Genomic DNA, 23095 nt, shown 5'->3' on the forward strand with positions numbered 1-23095 from the left:
AAAAGTCTATCCATGATATTTTATACGTCATCATTCATATTTATAGGAATGTTCAAGTTAACAAAAAAAAGTAGTTCACCATGCAGTTAGCCTTCAATTTATAATGAGTTAACATTACAATAAAGTTTGGTGACACTGGCAAGTCAGAACATAGGAGGAAGACAAAGCAGAACAGCATTACATCGATTGCTTCTTAAGAGATTTGGAATAAGACATCATTATGCAAGTCATATCTTACAAATAGTGAAAACTGTCAAAAGAAAAGTGGTAGCTCTGATAAGAGCAAATAAGAGCTATGCCAGAGGACTGCAATTTCAATTGCATGCCATTATCAAGCATCGAACCAAGCAGGCTGTTTGGTTGGAATTTTTCAGTTACAGAGTGAACCCTGAAAATGAATAGGTGATGCATATTGCATGGTTTGAATGCTAGTTTTTCAAACGAAGTAGTTGAACTCTTAACCATGATGAATCATCACTCATGGCAAAGCTATTTGAAACTTTCCAATAGAAATATGGAATACTGTGATAGGCTTAGTGGGCAAGACCTGGAGATCACCAGACATCATGAATTTGATGTGAGAGCTGGTATGAAATTTAATACACATATTGTTTGTAATGGGATGAAAGACAAGAAGAGTTGGTATCACTGATGGTAGTGCATCATACTATTGAAGGTATAATAATGATATTAATCATTAGTAAGATTTTGAACTTAGAAACCAATATTCATGTATGAGTTGATTCCAGAGCCATTAATAATTGTTTAATAAATCATGAACAATGGTTTTCACCCCATATTTGAGTTGGTAATTTACACTGGTGACAAGCCCATGATGAATGCACTAAGGAAAGAAGTAATTAAACTTTAATCAACTGTTGCTGGTAAATTGTTACCATGGTGTGTGTAGAATATCCCTGTATGTGCCCTAAGCCCATATAAATTAGCTTTCAGTTGTTTACATACTTGTACTTGACATATATGATTCAATGTATCTAATTCCAAGTTTGAGTTTGCAAAGGAAATAATGAGTGGCATGGGTAGTTTGAACCTGAGACTAGTGGATAGCAGATGATGTTTTTGCAATCCAAAATAAATTATTTTTTAGAGCTTATCGAAGAAGGATCCGCATATCATTCTAAATATGACAAAAAGGGATCCACAAATAAGCCTAATTATTGCCTCAACTGTATGAAACAGTATGCAATCCAAGCCCACTTTCCAGGATGCATTGTCAATATGTTTTTGGCTTTTATGGATAAGCCAAAATCCTATTCTAAAATGCTGAAGTCAATGGAGAAATAACTCTGGATGAATATATAGGAGAAGAGATGACTCTCTTGAGATCAAAATATACTGGGTAGTTTGCAACTGTGTTGCATTCAATTGCTGCTGCCTTGATGCATATCAAACTTGTTTTATTCTTTTATGTGAGTTAAATAAGTTTATTTACCATGCTGATAATGTTAATAAAGGCATATTGATTCACAAAAATTTAATCATAGTCAAAGCCTATTTAAAAAAAACAGTGGAAATTAGATAAATTTTGGGATTAAACTCAACCAAGTGGGAGGGAGCACTTTCTTCAAGGATTTTTGTTGCAGGCCTGTGGAAACTGAAAATTGCAGATGTACTGACTATTTAGTCAAGCACTGAACTTTATTTGATCATGATTAGGCAAAACTAAGTGCATCCCCATAATGTCTCTGCAAACAGGAAAGCTTTACATTCCATAATCATATTCATGCTACACATTACATATTTATGTTTGTTCCAACCTTACAACTTCCTGAATGGCCAATTTCCCATCAATACAGATTCCATCAACTGATGGGTGTAAATATACGAGGGTCATCCGGAAAGTAGTACCCGTTCGTGCCGCATGAAGTGCTGACGACGCGAGTAGCCGCTGGACGAGGTCAGATAGCTTCAGTGGCTTGTCTGCCTTCTCTGAGCCAAGTTGCGTGACGCTAGCATTGCCTGTGTTGTTTCTGTGATTGTTTACAATGTTTAAAAAAATTGAGAACGCCGCCAGTTGTGAAGTGAGGGCAGTGATTAAATTCCTCAATGCAAGAAACGTTCGCCCATGTGATATTCATCGCCAATTAAAGGAGGTGTATGGAGACAATGTAATGGACGAGTCGTCTGTTCGGCGGTGGTGTCGCAACTTCAACATGGGGAGGGGGAACACACACGACGATGAGCGTTCGGGGAGACCGTCTGTCATTACAGACCAACTGGTGAGCTCAGTTGACGAATTCGTGAGGAACGATCGGCGCGTCACAATTGATGACATCTGTGAGCATTTTCCCAATGTTTCTCGAACAATTGTTCATGAAATTGTTAAACACCATCTGCATTATGCAAAAATTTGTGCAAGATGGGTCCCTCGCGTATCTCAATGAGCTGGCGGCGAAGGACTATGCAGCAGGAATACAGAAACTTGTCACACGTTATGACAAATGCCTTAATTTGCTTGGAGATTATGTTGAGAAGTAGTTTAAAGTATCCTCTTTCAAATAAAATTTTTTATGTTTGTTAATATTTACTTTTGTCTTTTTATTTCACGAACGGGTACTACTTTCCGGATGACCCTCGTATTTTCTTACTATAAACCAAAGATTCATGTCACATTGAGGAAGAAGATGATATTTTTTAGGCTAATTTCTATTTCTACATCTATGCTATTCCATCTTATATTTTAAGAAATCATAATTTCTCAAACCCTTAAGTTTAAAGCAGTAGTCAGTTTAGGAAGGAAGGAAGAGAACAAAAAAGAACCCATCACCATAAAGAAAGTAAAGTACAGACTTATTTATTTACAATGACAGCTACAACATGAATGCCAAGTCTCTAAATACACAAAGCCCATGGTTTTGACACCAGTTTACCAATTCTAAAGCAGAAATGCACAATCACAAGTTCACTTTAGAAGCAAACAATATGCATACAAAAAATGTAAACAATCAACAAGAGCACATGTTGAGTGAGACCCTTCAACATTCAGGAGTGTACCACCATACAAAGAGAAAATTACTTTGTTAGTCCCACAGGTATTTTCTTACATTTAATAACTATATGAAGTAGGTATTACAATCAAAAATTCTCATAAAACCAATATTTGAATGGAAGCTCTTTAGTTAAGTACATCTGTTATTCTTGAAATGGATTTCATAGACTATGCTTATGCCTTTAGTGTTGCCTGCAGTAGCAAATCAAGCCCTTAACTGTTAAATCTGCCTGCATTAATTACATCAAATTAATACATTTGTTTTTCCAAATAAACACCTATCACCCATTCCAGTATTAACCTATTGTTAAGGATGATTATCAACTGAAACTTAAAGACTTGTAAATTATTCTTGAAGGTATCTTCAAGTCATTTCAGCATTCAGACCTTGCGAGGCTTATGTTTCTCACCTGGAACTTGAAGTGAACCAGTGGTTCCAATTGTCCCAAGCATGTTTGTGGCAGTACAGGTGTAAGTCCCAGCATCCTCTGTAAATAATGAAATTTGAGGCAAACATGAGATGGATATATGACATTTGTGCATTTTCTCAATGAGATGCTCGTGCAAGGACTTGAACGAGTGATTGCTACACTGAGACTGAGTTATGTACAACCATATCCATCAGGCTCAGGGTAGGGGAATTATCAACAGGTGCAGGAAAGTTCAAACCTGCAGTGGCTTGCTGTGTGCCGGTAGCAGCACCAGTCCGGTCATTTAATTGCCATACTTTGTACATACATGAGGGAAGCATAAATTTATTCAGCATTTTCCAAGATGCACATCCAATTAATTGAATATGCAAGTTTCAAGGCAAATGTATCACCAATGAATAGTACAATATTTGTTATCACAATAAATGCTATTTAAACAAATTTTCCGTAATTGCATTCAGTTCAATAGTTTCAGCCTCAACTTTGTGGAAGTTCATTTTAATAAATGAAAAAGAAACACTTTGTTCCAATCCACCACTTTATTACAGGTACGACTAGTTTCGACGCTACGGCGTCATCCTCAGGTACCTATTGTATTCAGTGTATATGTCACAAATTTATTAGGAAGTTCAAATATTTCCTTCATTATAATGGATATACATATATGCAACCCAATTTTATCTAATTTATATTAGTTTTTCCATAAAATCCTGGCTACTCCATAAAGTATATGGCAGATATAATACATTGTCCAGATGCATGCATTGGAACTCCAAGAGCATGTTATCTTCTCAAACATGAAGTTGCTTTTATTGAATGTAAAAAAATGTTTCTTGCATTCTTCCAGCCAGAAAATATATCAGGTTATTTTAACATAATTTTTGGAATAGCAATTAATTTTCTTATAGCACGTTTTCATTCCATTTATTTCACACTTAAGTCTTGTTGTTTCAATTACCATTGATTCAAAATATTGTGAAATTGCTAAGAGCAGAACACAACCACAAGCATAGGACTTTGCATGCTTTTTTGCATGGATAAATTGAATTACAACAAAAATGAAAATCAAAGTCATGAGCCCTGTAACTTGGAAGAAGTCCATCTATGTCAAGATGTTTCCACAGTTATTGCTTGTTTATAGTAAAGCTTCATTTGTCAATTGTAAGGCCATCATATGTTGGTTTACAATTTCTCAAAAAAATTCTACTGTCTATATTGTCTGATGAATATTTTTGTTTGATTATGTAGGCTTGTGAGTACCCTGTAATGATTCCTTGTTTACCACAGATTGAATTCATACTTGTGGACATCCTCCCAGAGTTTCTAGCTAACTGTGGATTTCATTTCCATCACAATTAATGGATTTGAGGGAAGCTTCTACTAAGGATATCCACATCAAAGATGTGAATCTTTGTTTCATAATTCATATTACAGAAAACAAATATTTTTGAGGTACACTTAACAACAGAAAATATTTTCTTACCTGGATATGCTTCAGGTATAGTAAGACGGCACACACCATTTCGATAATGAATTTCATGATCTGGAGAATTTTCGATTATGCGACCATTCTTAGACCATAAGATGTTGGGTGGTGGCTCTGCTTGAACAATACACTCAAAACGGGCTGTTCCCCCACTTTTAACTGCAATATCTCTGAGAGGCTGAAAGAAGTTTAATGTAGTTACTAAATATGTAATATTATTTTTAAGAATTAGGTTTACTTATTTTTTCACACATAACATCTACTCCTTCCTGCAGGGTCAATAATAGAGGACTAATAAAAATTTGTTTTCCATTAGAATACTTTAAACTGCAGTGAGCCATTGTCAAGTCATAATTTAGGTATTTTAATGTACAACTAGTCTTTAAACATTGATAAACATATTACAGAGATATAGTATAGCCTATAGCATAGAGCATCCAGCAACAAACTGGAAGGCCCAGGTTCAATTCCCAGTAACCTTGGGCATCACTAGCTTCATTTACAATATGTGATTTTTTGAACCTCAGATCATCCTTAGTAATAGGGAAAGGCCTGCCTATCAACCTCACATTCTGTAGGAATTAGCATGAGGTGAGATGTATCCGCGCATAGCAACCTTTGACAAGGACCATTCATCAAACAAATTCAAAGAACTGCGGCAGCTATGGCAATAACTTTTAATGGAATCATCTGCTAAGTTTATATTTTGATTTTTACAAGTTGAAATTTCTGCATTTCATTCATCTGACATTATTTGGTTTTGCTAACCCTAATGAAGATTGACATAAAAATGAAAACTCTTCATCAAATATTCCAAGGTTTGGTATTCAAATGAAAATGGTGTTCATATGAATTCCAGCTTTTTGGTGGATGCTGTATGGTGCTTTATTTCCTGATTTGACAAGGAAAGAAAGTTTAGAATGGTGAGCACTGTTTGTAGGCTGGCAATAGTTGTGCAGTTTGAGCATATATAACTGGTCATAAGACTTTAAGATGTGAACATGTAATCATATTAAGTTTCTAGGTACCCATTAAAAATTATTTGATTTGCCACCATTTTATCCTGAAGTTTTTAACCAAAATATACAATATGATAAAAAATTTGTGTATGCACTTTAAGACAAAAAACTTGGCTATATGTAATATGCAAAATTCTGAAAAACTTACTGTTATAAATGTTGGCGGCTTCTTGGGTTGGGCAGGCTGAGAAGGAGATAATACATACATTCCTTGGGCACTGGTGGGAGTACTTGGGGTGCTGGGTGGTGTAGGTGTACTGCCTCTTCCTTGACTAATTTTCATTGGGCCTTGTCCCTGCACACCTCCCATCCATGGAGATGACAGTGATGGAGAAGCTAAGATGAGAGAATTTTTTAAGCATTAGCATAAGAAAAGCTGAACATAGAGGACATCAATATATCATGAGCATCTCTCTGCAAGGCTTTCACTATGCATCAAACACATTGTTTTATCATTTTACATTTTTCTATCTCTCATTTATAAAGTGAAAAACATAAATACATACACTTTGTGCAAGGGGATATTTCCTTTAAGTAGATACCTGCTGAAGGGTATAGCTGTGAAAAACATCAATACCTTTATAACCCAAAAAGTAAAATTTTTAATACAAACTATTGAAATTCTCAAATATCACTACAAACAGCAGCAGCACATATATTTTCATTTTTCCTATTTTGATCAATGATAGATAAAAATCCATGCATTTTTCTTATCCATGCCAATCCGAAAAAAACTTGTAATTTACAGGTCATTTTAGACAAGAAATATTTTAAAATTGAAGTTATTGTTCAAGATTATTACAGAATTTCTAGTCATTTATATTCATTCTGAGCTGGCATTTCAAGAATAAATTGGACTTTCATTTTAGTAAATATCAAGAAACACAAATGTTTTATTTGTGTATGTTAATGTAATTAATAATACATATTTTTAAAACTTTCATTCCAATATCCCAATAGTATCCGTTCACTCAAATTAAAAGAAGAAAAAGAGCCTCACTAACATCACATAAAGAAGATAAGAAAGAAAATAAACTTTATATTTCACAAGTCCAAGAAGGAGAGCATCTGAAGAAGAATAGACAAAAAGTAATAATGATCCTAGGGTAAGTTGCTACTGAGTCTAACGAACTAACTATTCACCAAGGAGAAGACTACTAAACTACTGACTAACATCATATGCCTCTAAAAATTAGCTTTTATTAGAACTCAAGTTTAAATAAACTAAAGTCCATTTTAGATTATATTTATCTTCCTCATGCGAATTCACTCCAGAAAAATACTGTAATATCCTTTGTAAGGATAATTAGACATGCAAAAGAAGTAAACAAAGTCACATTATAGAATTGAAATTTACATGTATATTAACTATAAATTATACTTCAACATACTTTTCTTGATGTAAATAGCAAAAAAGCTCACCTTGCAATGTGACATAGTAGGAATGTCTTTAGATTTTGTAAATATTGCAGAACTATTAAGTTACATTATTTAATATTTCCCTTGAACTAATTAATGATGAGTAAACATAACTGGATAACTAACTACATTTGATATTTGCTATCCTATAACTGTGTTTTTAAATTAAAAAAATAAGTTTTAACAACTAGAATGTTACATCACATGAATCCAAAACAACAATTTAGTCCATACGCTATTTGAGATTAGAACTGAAATAATTAATACATTTACATTTTGCTAGAGGAATAAATCTTAGGAAATAGAATAACATGTCAGGAACAACTATTTTACACCACCAACTATCCATAATTATGAGAGCACTAATTCCACCACCCATGTTTAAAAAAGAATACGAATTTTACCACTACATATTATTACCGAGCTAATTTTATCAACGTTTTCAGTTACCAAAGTATTCATTAATATCCTAATCACTATAGAGTTCATTCCAAAATGTAAGAACCAAACAATCAAAGCCAATATTACACACCATTTACCATAAAAGTAATATGTTACTTTATAAGACCACTTATAAAGAATGAAATCCAGATTTGCAAGGCAAATTTTTTTACACTCAACAATTATGTATTAAAAAACCTGAATCCATTTCATAGATTCAGGCATGATTTTATGGAGGGAAAATAGGGTAGCTAGTTAAATAACTACATAATTCCACTATATAGAGATTTATTATAGCCATGATTTAGATATTACTTCATTATCTTCTAGTGAGGACCATTGAAACCATGAAAGATTTCAAAATCATGATCATAATAAATCTTTACATGGTGAAATAGAGTTATTATTAAACAAGCTACAGTTAAAAGCAACAAGTTCAAAGTTTAAATATCATTTGCCTTGACTGGGATTCAAAACCAGATTCCTCGATGTTCGGCCAAGTGCTGTAGCCAGTTAAGCTATTGAGATGTCCTCTTAAAATTAAAAATTTTAGGAGCTTAAAAGGAACAAGATGCTGTGATGATATTCCGTAAATACAATGTCATAGGTATTCACAATCATGCACATTGTGCTATAGTTTACGAGCTTCAAGCCAACTTTTAAATACTAGGGTTTTTACCATACACCTTCTACTAAAGTAATCACCCTAGTGTGTAAAAGTTGGTTTTAGCCTTGTAGACTACAGCACAATATGCACAAATGCAAATACCTGTGACATTGTAGGTATGGTATTTCATCACAACATCTTGTTCCTTTGAAGCTTATAAAATTTTGAAGTGTAAAGGAATGCCTCGGTAACTTGACTGGCTAAAGCACTTGGCTGGACATTGAGGCATCCAGATTTGGACCCTGGTCAAAGTGAATAATTTTTGCACTCAAAATTGTTGCATTTAATGTGCATTAGTGGACAACTCCATTAAAAGTTACTGTCACAGAATATTCCAGAGTTTCTTTGAATTTTTCCAAGGTATAATTACTGAAACAACACATTTCAGTTTCCTAATATTTTCTGTAGTACCCACAATTACCTTAAGAAATATGAAAACTTTTGATCCAAGAATTTATTGAAAATTATTTGTAAAATTCTTTCACACAACCATAAAGCCCTAAAACAAGTGGAAAATATAATCTATGATTCGAAATTGGAAGGCTGCAGCACTACTAGTGCTCTGTAGAGGTTGTATTGAGCCATAGATATGGAAAGCCTTGTCTTATGATGCAGAAGATAACTGATTATATTACTCCACTTGCATGACCTGTGCTTATAACTTTCTGAGTTTACCGTATTACATCAATGTACTTCCATGAAATAAAATTAATATTTTTCATCGAGTATGTCAACATAATATTAGTGTGATAAACTGTCATGCAGTTGAGCCAATTTAAAATTGAACTACCATGACCACTCTGCTGTGAGATCACAGGAAGTGGGTAATATGTATTTGAAGAAGAACCACAAGCGATAAGCACTTTAACTCTAGTCAGAGACAGTAATAATAATAGCCATGTGGTTTATATAATAATATCAATTTATTTTGATGAAATTTAATGAGAAATTAATTCACTCATATTCTATGAACAATCACTGACCACAGGATTTCGTGTACATTTTACCTAGGATTAATCAAACTAAATATACCTACATTGAAATTGTAATCTATGGTCTGGTCTTGTGATGCATGAACACAGGCATGTGATGCATGGCACAGTTTGCCTAAATATCATTTATGACATTGCATAATGGAAACTTAATATTCACTCCTCACTCGACTCCCCATTTCTAGTGACTCAACAAGTTCATCATTTGACTGTGCTGAAGGTCAGCTGACAAGGTACATATAGAAAACAATGGCATATCGACACTTTTGTAGAAAAGTATATACAACTTCAATGTTTGTACGTTTCACAGCTGTTTTCATTACAATACAGCATGCTTGCGGCTTAAGTTGGCTTTTCAAAAATAAATTTTATTAGGGAAGGATCTGTGAGTCAATACAGATTATTTCAAACAAATAAGATAAGATATTTGAAAGACAAGTAACTGGGAGTTTGAGGAAAAGTCTAAGCAAAGGGTTTCAAAAAAAGAAAGCAATTGTATTATGGGTAATTAGAAAACTATTCATTTTATTTCATGTCATATTCCTAAATTTCTTGATGCCTAGCATCCAAAGTGGGTTCTATTAAAAAACCACAATAAATAGGTTTCAATGATTTTTTAAGTTTGGCATCCCTCTAGCTAGTGAAGACAATGGGATGAGAATACTGCATTAGGGCTCCCACAATTCCTCAATTATTCCTTTCATGGATACATGATGCAATGCATTGACATCATTCAAAGTGCTAGGAGATTTAACTCTTCATGAAAACATCCACTTTGTCACTTGAGCCATTGAATCAAAGACAGAGAGGACCAGCAGACAAAAAATATTATATGTTTTCTGAAATCAATAAGTACTTGAAATCTAAGCTGCACTTAGTTTATTTCTTAAGCTAGTGAAGTAAACAAATGATGAACGATAGAATGTCATCGTACCTAAAATGTAAAGATGTTATCTTTTGCGTTTTTATCACACATCATTCTTGTACCATGTACTAGTCTTTTTGGTATTGCTTTAATGTATCAGATGAAGAATGGGCCAGGCCAATCAACTTTTTTCATGCTGACTAAATGGTGACCCTCTTCTTATGAAAATGGCCAATGCATTTTTTTTAGCATAATTTCAATAGTTTGTATTAACTGTGTGTGGATGATTACAACATAATATGCAAAAAATGAATCACTGAGCTATGAAATTTAAAATGGGTGCTATTTACCATTACATTATCAAGCAAAAAACTAGCCTGAAGAGTCTAATCTGACAGATTTGATTTGTCTCTATAAAAGTACAAATGCATTAATAGAAAAACCAATGCTTTTGCTGAACACACCAAAGCTTTTACAGAAAAAAATCAAATCCTGATTATTAGTAATCAGAGAAAGAAATTTTATGGAATTAAATACACCATGATGAAAAATATTAGCATCAAGCCCTCAAAATGTTAGTATTTGAGAATGGCAGTCTATTGGTGAGTTGTCATTGTATATTTTGCTCTTAGTATCCATCCACAACCTATGGTTGGCTAACCATGCAACACATTGACATCAACATTTTGCATCACAAGCAAGAGTCCCTATGCAAACATATTTATAACAGTAAGCTTAACTAAGAGACAATGATGATAGAAATCTTTTGGCACAGAAGCTACCAAGTTTTCCTAAGGACAAGAACATAAGATTATGATTTCATACAATATTTTTGGGACTGTGTGAACCATAACTGTTAGTTTATCCACAGGCATTTGATGCACTACACTATATGCAGTGATACCTGTCGAATCAGCCCCAGTTGTAATTCTTAGTGGAGTAGCAGTGGTTCCAACAACACCTTGCTGCAGAGGATGGGGTGAAAATGAAGGAAGGCTCCGAGGAGAGAGAGACACAGGACTGAGGGTCCCAGTGTCAGCTCCACCAACCCATTTCCATGATGAAGGAGAGGAAGAGAGGGGAGGTGGAATGGAAGGAGATGTTGGGATGATGATTCTCGGCCCACTGGCTGCAGCCATTTGTTGGGGAAGTCGTCGGGGACCACTTCCTTTTGGAAAAGTCCCTTCAGCATCAGACAGCTCACTCTCAGAAGTGGGCTCCCATTTGACAGATTTTAGGTGACTAAATTTTTTGGGGTGAAACTGGGGAGCAGTGGATATTTCTTTTGGTGTACTTTTCCCCCCTAACTTTGAAACAGATTTTTCGCTTGTTGTTTTGGAGTCCTGCACATCAGATTTCTCATGGATCACTGGTACCACTATGTCATCATCTCTTGGCTTTGATGCAGGAGTTCCACCAGCACCTGCCACCGCTTTTTTGGTTCCCATACCTGCTCCCTCTCCAGGAAGGAGCACACCAAACTCGTACCCAAAATCATATTTGAAGTAAATGAGGCCTGTGTCAGGGTCTATACATTTTGTACCTAGAGTGAAGGATTACTTATAGTAGACATAAAGGGTTTTATTAAAGGAGCATAAGAATAACATTTTATATGAAAAACTGATCTATCAACAGATTGAAAGCCAAGGATCAAAGAAAAAATTCTTTGAATTAGAAAAAGTAATATGATAACCCGAGATGTATCCTAATATCTCTCCCTAATAATGGAAAGAGTATAAGGACAATGGTGAATTGAGGCAAGATAAGTCTTCCGTCCATAAAAATGAAATGAAAATAATAGTTCCTTTTTAGAACAATAGCACTTGCGTACTGGATAAATATGCAGTCAGATATATCATTCAAAAGCATTGGTAATTTTGTATTTAAAATTTAGAACATCTCCTTTAGAGCATTTTATGTAAAAGCCTGATGTATCAGGACCCACCACAACATTCAATGATGAAGATTTTACTGTGACAGGCCTTTTCAGTAAGATACTACTTTAATACAGCATGTAAATAGATAAAAAAATTAAAATGGCCATTTCATAATTCTTATACAAGCATTGACACCTCATACCACCGACAGGACATTGGGCTGGCCAGGTTAATTACAAATTATATTTAATTCGGAATTTACTCTTTCAGATGATTCTTATGAATCTCAAGGGATTGATTCCCTTTCTGGCTAGAGCAATGAGCATTAAGCATTAGATAAATGTTAAATTCCAAAGACAGCCAATGCAATAAGTTAAATTCACACAGCTCGGTATTTTTTTGAGAAGTAATATTGAGTTCATATGACACCCCTTTAAGGACTAATGTGAATGGTGGAGTATGATTGATTCTTCTATTGAAAAAGTGATAGATTCAATTTAAGGAAAAAATGAGAGAAAGCAGATTAAAAATATTGTGGAATGAATTGAAACGCAATTTAACATTCTCTCATCCTTCTTAGTAATTTAACAAAAATGAAAATGAATTATTTCGAATTCTGAATATTTTTAGATGGTCAGCCCCCTTAAAAGCATGAACAAAAGACTATCTTCACATTTGTCCATGAGAATCTATCCAGGAGCTCACTTCTGTGAATGGTTGCAGTTATCATAAGTGCATATACAATCAGCTTCCACAGACAGCATCAATAATCTTTATTTAGTCTCATTTCCATTTCCTCAAATTAGTTATGGTATCAGATGGTACATACAGTATTCTGCCAAATTTGGGATGGAACTGAACATAATGGTTTGGGTTTTCCAGCTGCCATTTAGGAAAAATACTCTGATGCCCAGGGATGGTAAGAGACATATGAAAGTTTACTATAAAGAATGTAATGCATTTTATGGCGAATTCAATATAAAATTGCTTAATTTAATCAGATACCTAAGCTTCTCTGAAAAATATCACATTTAAAATGTTCATTTAGGCAGGGTTGCCACTAACTTTATGGTTTTCTCTCCTGAACGTTTGCTGACATATATACCATCCTTTTGACAATATTTTTCTGAGATTTTGTAATCTGTTTGGCTACTTGTTGGTGGCTCATCCACCATGGCAGCATGAGCCACTGGTTTAATTATAATTGTCCAGATTAAAATTGCGATTTTTGCTAGTTCCTGCACACATGACGACCCACAGAAAACTTAAACCGATCACACATCTAACATAAACATTGTTCTGATTGAGAATTCCCCATTTCCTTATCACATCCCCCCCACAAAATGAATTCAGCACAGGTCCTGAGGTAGAAAGAAGCAAAGGCTTCCGTTAAGGTGACCTTTCCTTTCCTCCTCTGCTTACATTTTGAAGGATTGTGTTGGGAGGTTCCCTAACATTCTCTATCCCTTATATTCACACTGATGGCTTAGAATTTATTAGATTATAATGACTTTATTCATAGCATAAGAGGATGGAAAGGAAAAATTGCTCTTCCTTACCATTTCTGCTAAGGGAAGACATAGGCCATCATAAAGGTACATTCTTACATTCTTGTAATTTTTAATATTTTTTAAGGAACAAGATGGTTAAAAGAAGGAAATATGAAATGCATGAAATATGACATTTTCAAAGCCTTTCCAGAGGAAAAATGAATATCCTTTGCACTATTTTTTAATATTTAAATAAATAGATGTGCAACAGCATACGTGTGGTGATCATTATGAATCTGAACATACTACTAAAGACTAATAAAAATATGATCATTAAATCCAAGATTCTTAACTGTATAATTTTAATAAAATCTAATGACATTAGATACCATTCACTAATTATAATATCAAGTAAAATATTTTTTTAAATATCCACTTACCAAATTGAGATAGCCTAGACTCTTCACGATATGAATGAGGATCACTTCCATTGGCCAATTCTTCGCCAACTTTCCTGACTTGTTGCACACCATTTGGTTTAGATTCAGGGCCACTTTGATTTGTTGTTTGCACTATTTCATTAACAAACTGCTGAGCTCTGGATTTAAAAGTCTGAGACATTTCACTCATATGGTGAGTGGCAGCATCTAAAGGCCCCAAAAAATGAAATTACACCCTTTCTTCATTAAAAAGTATGGGATAATTTTCTTCTATCCATACTGGCAGATATTTAACATATTCATTACCTAGGCAGAAATTTCCAACTATTTTAATAAATAACAGGATTCTTGGCAAAATCATAGGAAAATTATCCGCTGCTGCATATTTAACTCTTTGACATATATAACTCATCAGCCATTACGATTTCTGCATAGTGGATAATTTCAACAATTTTCATTTTGATAAGTTATTCAGGGTAAAGGAAAATAATTTATGGGCAACTAGAAAAACAAGGCTGATAATGAATATATTACATGTTTCTATGCAAGTGCTATTGTTTGAAAACTGGCAACAGACTTAATATCACAGCAATGTTTTGTTCTACCTAAGTAGCAAAAAAAACAAGATACACACTCAAAACTCATTAATTTGTAAACTTATATGCGAGGATAATTAGAAAAGCTCTGGGAATGAAATAGAAATAAACAACATACCTCAATTAAACTTTTTTATTTTTCAATGTAGTATTCCTGTACACTAATGCACTTGGTCCAGCGATTTTCCAATGTCTTCACCCCCTCTCGAAAATTAGATTCCTTCAGGCCTGCAAAATTCTTATCTACTTCGGCTGTTCTTTGTTTGAAGAAACTTTCCGTCCACAGAGGAAAATTTTGAGCTTGGGGAAGAGATGGAAATGTGATGGAGCCAAATCAGGTGAATAAGGTGGGTATGGCAACAATTCATATCTTAGTTCATGTATTTTTGCCATGGCAACAACACTTGTGTGTGGGTGGGCATTGTCTTGATGAAAGATTTTTTTCTTCCTTGCCAAACCTGGCCTTTTTTCATGGATCTTTTGCTGTAGCTGATCCAGGAGGTCATCATAGCGTTGTCCAGTAATTTTTTGACCAGTGGAAAGATAATCTATCAGTAGAATCCCTTTCGCACCCCAAAAAACTGAAGCCACCACCTTTTCGACAGACCATATTGCCTTTCCTTTCTTTGGTGGTTGTGAATCAACATGTTTCCACAGCTTTGACTGCTGTTATGCCTCTGGGGTATAGCAGTGGACCCAAGCTTCATCTGGCTAAGAAAATCTTGTTGTTTGCTCTTCAAATGGGCCAAACATCATTTGGAAATTTCCATTCTGATGTTTTTGTGATCTCTCGTCAGGAGTCTCATCATCCATCCAGCAGGCAATTTTCTCATATCCAATTCCACTGTTTAAAATGTGATATGCACCCTCACATGACATCCCTATAGCAATTTCTTTGAGAATGGGGGGAGCTCAACAGTTATGAAACAGTGAAAGTCTGCTCCACTCCCAATTACTAATTCTTCTGAATGCATCCAATGTGAATGCTCAAATGTGCTGTGCCATGGTAGACTGTTGCAGCTATATCACACACACTTGTAATATGCCACCTTCTTTGTTGTGGCTGAACTCCATTATTTAATAAGAAACAGCAAACAAGACAAAAAATATAGAAAGTGTTTTGCTGAAGTGGATTGTTCCAAGAAATTGCACAAGATGTTGCAACGGTAACCTTTTGACAAAGCCATCTGCTAAAATGCATTTCAATGCAACAATTTCAGAGGGTAAAAATCATTCGCCTTCTAGTCAAGGCAAAATTATTTTTACACTCAGAAATTGTCGCATGGCAGTGGATTATGTTGGACATATCCAATCTTACATTAATAAATGCATACATGCATGAATTAGGCATGTAAATAAGTTATAAAAACACTTGCAAAACTATGAATGCCTGTGACATTGTATGCAAGGTATTTCGTCACAACATCTTGTTCCTTTAAAGCTCCCAAAATTTCAAAGTTATAAAAATAGTATAACACAGTAAAATGAATGTTCAAGATATGAATAAGCTATCTGCCCCTCACCAGTATCCATAGGTAACAGCATTAGTCTTTTATGGATAAAAATATAATGAAACTTCCATTATTCATACAGCTTAGTCATAATTTAAATCTTTTTGTAGATAACATTCAAACTAATACCATTTAAAATAGTAATATTTAAAGCTGTTGTTTCAGTATATTTATGAATGAAAATCCAATGACAATTCAGTTCTGATTTTTGTACACCTTTTTGCATACAAATGTGATGTAAATTTAAAACTGATGGCATGTACTGTGACTTTTTTTAGTAGTATTCTTAGGGTCTACAGCCTGACTTAATGCAAGTCGGATTGATGCAAGCAGAATGTAGTATGCTTGTACGCATATGAGAAATGGGATAAACATGACACTTACATGATGCAGCAGCTGGAAGACCTTCAGCAAATCCATATTCTGGCTTATCTCCAGGCTGCAGGATTATGCCATCAGAATAGTCAACTGGTTTTGCTATTGGCTTTTGAGATTCTGTTCCTCCACTGAACCTTCTCTTCATTTCTTCTACCCTCATCAGTCTTTTTTGCTCTGCTTCAGTCTTAGTGGTTGAGGTAATAACTTTGCTCTTTTCTTTTCGATCTAATGAGGGATATGGAGATTTCTGAGGGCCAGACATTTCAGGTGGCTTCTCAAATTCTGTAGGAGGAGCTGGGGAAGGTCCCCCTCTCTCTGAGCCCTCTGATTTTTTTGGTGTTGTAGAGGGAGGTCTTACCTATCTCATAAAAATAAGTTTTCATTAATTCTTTGTCAAAAGCCATGGTCATATTTTATTATAAATGAAAATAAAAACTTAGAATAAAAGTCGGGAGTGAGGAATAAAATATTTTACACCACAAATGTTGCTACTGCAATATGTTTTGATATTTCGCATATAGGTACTCAAATTGGGTTCAAGGATGACACCATTTAACCATAAAAATGTTGAAACTCTATTATACACAATTGATATAGCGATGAACTGATTATGCTAATAATTTTTCACCCACCTAATTTATAAATTGTACTTGAAAATACTCATCTTCAATGGATCAGTCTTATATTATCATATACGAACATGATACATATATAAGGCTAAAAAATTTCTGATAGGTTTAATAAAACTTTTGCAGCCATTTTCCAAAAGAATAATACACTGCACATCCCTGAACTACATTTCCATACATAAATTTGCTGGCCAAGACCTTCTTTATGGATCCTCAGTATACAGGTAATGTGATGAACCTATTTTCTTGTATCAATGGTCATAAAATTTATTGTCTCAGGCGTAACTTTATGGAATTTGCATAACATATTGAAATGAAATGAAATAATTCACTTTGTAATTCCACACACTTTCAATGGTCATAATGCCATCACAGCAATAGTCACCAGCCACCTTCCCTACTGCATTGCTTATATTTTAAATACAACAACTTTTAGTGTGATTGCTTATAGACTGAAGAAGCCTAATTTTTGCAAATAGAGTTTTCTAGTCAAATGGCATTTAATATAAGTGTGGTATGAAAATTAAAAGTTTTAAGACTCAATTTTGTGGGCCACCGTACTACATGTATATTCTTAAAAAATTCTCCAATACAAATAATCTGTTTCATCGAACAAACATACCATTACTTCCAAGAATAATCAAAGGATAAGTTAAAGAGTTAGTTCCCATTGGGTGCCCATACATTTATTACCAGGTTTCTCCAAGTAATCACCTAATGAATTTTCTACCAAGCAGAAGATTTACCAAGAAATGCATTAGAAAGAGAAGGTGGGGTAATTTTGTGGCCCCACAGGGAGGTAAAAGGAAGCCAAAAACAAGACCCAACGCAGAGAACGGTGTATAGAAGGGATTAAATCATGTGACTCCTTTGAAGTGAAACATCCCTGCTGCTCCTTTCCTGATTTTCATTCTATGCTCATTAGAGTTGAGTCATTTATGTCATTTGTCCTCTTGAAAGCAGGTATGGAATGTTTTTTTTCAGTAAGCAAACCAAACTAAGATATGGTTGTTATTTTTCATAATGCTCTGATAAAAGTACATATTTAGATGAAAAAGAGTAAAGCAAATATATGCACAAACAGCATAATGGATAAGAAAATTTACAAGGAAAAAGTGTGAAATCAAAGGGGTTCAAACCCAGGATCTCCATATTTTCAGCCAATTGCTCTACCAAATGAGCTAATATACCATATGCAAATATTAATATAAATATTTGGAGTGCATATGGCAGTGCTGCTGCTGTTACCCATCACTCACCTTACTGCTGACACACTTTTAAGATGAGGGGTTGAAAAAAAAGGGAAGGAGAAAGAGACAAAAAAATAGCAAAATCCCTCTATGAAACAGGAACAAACCCATAAATAAGACGATTCCAAACATACAATGGAAAGAAAGAAGCAGGGGATGCTTTAAAAATTACTGAGATTATACATTTTAGGAAAACCGATAGATGGAAAAATACATGGAAAAACACTACGGTTACGTAAATTTTAAAAAATATACAATACAACTGGGGCCCAAACCTTGGACTTCTCAATTTATGGCTGAGTGATCCACCAAATATTTGTATCAAACACAAATGTTGGCACACATACCAGCAGGTGACTCCACAATAGTACTTCAGTGGAATTTCCTGCAGTTTCTTTGAAGCAATGTAAATACGTAAAAACTGTTTTCCTAAAACCCATTTATGTAATGAAAAGAATGATAAGAAGTATCTACATTACCTTTCTGTAGTGTGGTTCCTCACTGTCACTTTCATGTGGAACCCATATAGGTTTGATACGAACATTCTCAACATCACTTTCATAGTCACTTTCTCGGAATTCCCCTTTAGTAAACTTCTTTGGTTTGGGAGGTGGTGGACCAGATGGATGTCTTGGTTTTTGGGGCTCTGGCTTAAAAGGGAATGGCTCAAGTTCCACAAGTTCAACCAATTTTGGTGTATCTGTAGAAGTATGTGGTTGGCTTCTAATAGGATGCACCACTTCTTTGACCCCTTTATCACCAAACTGAATGACCCGTGTGGTCTGCTCCATGCTCACTACCCGATGGCATGTCTCCGATGATTCAGTGAAGTGCATTTTCTTGGAAGTCTCCACAGCTTGCAGGGGATTTTTGTCTACTGGCATCTTCTTCCCTTGACTTGGTGTAATCGGCTGAGGAAGAGGAGGAGGAGGAGGAGCATATCGTTCTTCAGGAGGAGACCCAGGCTTTGGGAGGACATATGAAGGCTGTACAGATGGGTGCTGCATAACTCCAGCTGACCTAATTAGGTACAAAATGGAATGAGAGATGATACTAAATCATGAAGTAGAGATGAAGCATTCATAATGGACACAAACTGTTTTAGTCAGATAAAATTGCTAATCTACCAAGCAAGCATCAAGTTGTATGGGAAGCAGAAGTGACTGTGTTTTCATAATTGTACACACATCTGATCTGGAGAATTAGGTGAATAGGATGGTTAAAGGGATAATTGAAATCTGAATCATGTGGTGCCACTTACATTTATTTATCAAATTATAATAATTACCCGCCCATAATTCACCCTTCACAAAACTGAAAAATATAGCATTTATTACATGGTTTTAACTTCCTTCATAAGTAGAATGTAATAAATGTCACAACAGTAACTTCCTAAAAGTTACAATAATGGCATTTCCCAGTTTCCTCTCTCCTTTATAGTAGTTATAGGTACTCTAGCAATGAAATAATTGCTTTTATTATAACAGATGATAAATGCTGTACACTTGCAAGTAATAATTTTTTCAATATAAATTACTGTAAAATGTACTTATACATTCCATTTTAAAAAAGAATAAATCATGTAAAAGGTTTATTCAAAGACAATTATGCATACATTGTTTAGGATTGTGGATCATATTCACCTTTTCTTCTATCATGGAATAAAGAAACCAGGAATGGGAACTCAATTTGTAAAAAAAAAGAATTGAAATAAATTGTAAATTATTTGTGATATGTGCCTAATTCCTTTTTACTAGACAGCTGTCCGGAGATATTTCTTTTTACCGACGCTCCAAAATTTGATGAAAACGCAACTCAGAGCGATCATTACATAAATTTATGGTACTAATGTGCCAGTGCCTCATTAGGGCAATGCCTTGTACACATGGTAGGTAGCAAAAGTTTCCATGGCCTCCAAATCTCATTTAGCCTGCTGTTTTAGACGTAACACTTCTTGAAGGTTCGTGGAGTTTTTGTATGATAAGCAAGCAGGGGTTTGATTTTCAAATCGCCACTTGCATTTGTGCAAAATAGCAGCGTGAGACATGTTTTCATTGCCATGTGGCCAGGCGTTGCATTTCCTTCTACTGTTATGTGCACAAATATTTGTTCCCTATGAAGAGAACCATCTCATCACAAATAAAAAACATTTTCAGGTAGGTAATCCTCAGAATCTACAAGCTTTTTGAAGTTACTGATGAAGTTCTCTGCTGTCTTTAACTCAAAGCTTGCTCCTTCACCATGCCTTACAATACCGTGGATGACGGTTCTTCTCATTTACTTCTTAAACCATGTACAGTTCCCCTTAGTTTGGCCATTGATGATCCTGACATCTAATTAACGAAGCCAGCAAAAATCACTTTACCCTTCTCACAAATAATATTCTTGTTAATGGTGCCGCATTGCAATTACTTTTCATTTATGTATATAAGAGGCAAATAATCAATATTGTTGATAATACGTAACCATTGTGTAAATATTCTTGCCACTCTATTTGAAGAATCACTTTCCTTAATCTTGTTTGTGTTCTTGAAGAAAAGGCCCAACAATAGATTTTATATTAGTTTTGTTGTGTTTAATGTCAATGAGTTTATTTCTTAAGGCTTTTACAAAACACCACATCCTGTGTAGTGTAAATAAAAACTAATACTAAATATAAATAGTATCCATTATTTACCATGAACAAAGTAATCAAGCCGAAGGTCGGTTTTGGCAGGTGGTCTTGCTGGACAACCATAACCAGCACAGGGAAAGGAACTGGCCCCCCTACCCTGATGTGTGAATTTCACATTCCGTTGGGCTTAGTACTGGGTGAACTCTACCATCACCTACCAAACTGACCCTCAGGTTGATTACTGTGTCTATGGTTTTTTACCCATTATTTAATTAGAAATGTTAAGATTATAAATTGCTACAGTAACACAACTCTGATCTGTTGTGGACATGATCAAAAACAGTTTATCCCCAATCAATTCCTAAAACTATAAAATAACACAATACCCAAAATAGTAAATTTCAATGTACTCACTTGGAAGAGCTGAGAATCTCAAACTGATCCTTCTTGCTAAACATTGTCTTTGATGATCCTGGAATCTCTTTCACAATTGCAGGAGCAATCAACTCCTACAAAATGGAAACTTATTGAGAAGAGCATAGAAAAAGCATATTGGACTCCAAGAAGTCCAATGCATTAAACAGCAAGCAAGCTCTACTGCTAGCATGAAATAACAGTTGTGAGTCACATAACATACAACATTTATAAAACAAACATTTTTTAAATTCAAAGTTTTGATTGCCAAATAAAGATCTTTGGGAAAATTCTGTTCTCACGTAACAAAGTTCCTTGTGTGTGCAAAATTTTGTTATGCTATAATTCAGTACCTTAATAGGATACAATGCAAATGAATTTATTAAGCTTAATCATTTCACATGATTTTTGTCAGCTGTACTGACCAATGAATGCAAGATGACTTCAAATGTGCTGTCAAAGACTTTGACCACACAGACTTCAATGAGGTGGTCAAGGGGCCTTACAGAAATGCACAACAGTGATGTGCAGTCATATGAATGGTGATGATAGCAATAGGTGGTAATCCAGAGTTGAGAACATTTAAGAGGCTATACACCAGGTAGCCAAAACCCTGCCTATAAGTGGAACAACTTTTTTCTGCTGTTAGATGGCACTTAAACTACTAGTAATACAATATGACAATTCGCCATTCGTTTTTCATTAGATAACGAGTAAACATCTGTCTCCATGAAACTGGTACCTATTAATGGAAGATATTGCAGTCTTCAACTTTTTTCAATGATTAATATTACAATGGGTTTTATTCTCATGTGGATTGTTTTCTTTTTTAATGTCATATTTTTACCACAGGCAAACTTCTACACACGTTTTAAAAAGAAAGCCTTTTTTCATATTTTTATGAATAAGTTTCATCAATGTGATAATTTATCTTGTTTCAGGAAATAATTGCCAGTTTGATTATATAAAATTATGAATACTTAGATGACTTTCTTGATTACAAACTTATGGAGCCTCTGTTCACTTCTTTCATACTATTTACATAAAATCCTTGGTTGAATAGATTAAGGAGGACAGGGATTAGAGATTTCCTGAAGAAAAGGCAAATGTATACAAAATTTAATCCTAATCCCCCAAATTCTAGAGAATTGACTGCTGAAAATTCATGTACAACAGTCACGTAACTTAAGGGGACAAGATCCTGCAATATGGGCACACTTTTGTGGGCCCTGAGCCAAAAAACGCCCCTTAACTTTCTTAAAACATTTGAAATGGAATAGACTGATAACATATCCATTTTATCCATATTAATCAATCGGAAAAATAAATACATGAAACATATTACAAAGTGTACATATATTAACAAGAATTTATTTTTATGGCAAAGCAATCTAATCAGTTCATAATTTCAAAGTTGTCCTTGACATGTAAGAAATATTTAAATATATGCAAGTGATGCTGACTTTCTTTGAGCTGCCCTTTATTTTGTGGTACCACTATCTTGTATCAGTGGCTTAATAATGTAGCAGGTATCTATCACCGGACTATAAAAAAGTTATGGGATGA

At 34.6% G+C, this 23095-nt stretch overlaps 1 protein-coding gene across 2 annotated transcripts in view; it reads right to left on the bottom strand.

Moving 5' to 3' along the window:
- Nucleotides 1-2799: 2799 nt before the first annotated feature.
- zormin overlaps nt 2800-23095 on the bottom strand; it is a 260665-nt gene continuing 240369 nt past the window's right edge. For both annotated transcript variants that reach the window (XM_071587298.1, XM_071587299.1), the window contains 8 exons: nt 21530-21624; nt 18981-19521; nt 16629-16980; nt 14138-14344; nt 11235-11873; nt 6095-6282; nt 4925-5105; nt 2800-3498 (listed from right to left, as the gene is read on the bottom strand). In XM_071587298.1, coding sequence (XP_071443399.1) covers nt 3392-3498; nt 4925-5105; nt 6095-6282; nt 11235-11873; nt 14138-14344; nt 16629-16980; nt 18981-19521; nt 21530-21624 — 2310 coding nt within the window. In that variant the 3' untranslated portion in view covers nt 2800-3391. The remainder of the gene's footprint in view (nt 3499-4924; nt 5106-6094; nt 6283-11234; nt 11874-14137; nt 14345-16628; nt 16981-18980; nt 19522-21529; nt 21625-23095) is intronic.

The sequence above is a fragment of the Hetaerina americana genome, unplaced genomic scaffold (assembly GCF_022747635.1).
Source record: "Hetaerina americana unplaced genomic scaffold, ioHetAmer1.1.p SCAF_3, whole genome shotgun sequence".
Taxonomy (NCBI): domain Eukaryota; kingdom Metazoa; phylum Arthropoda; class Insecta; order Odonata; family Calopterygidae; genus Hetaerina; species Hetaerina americana.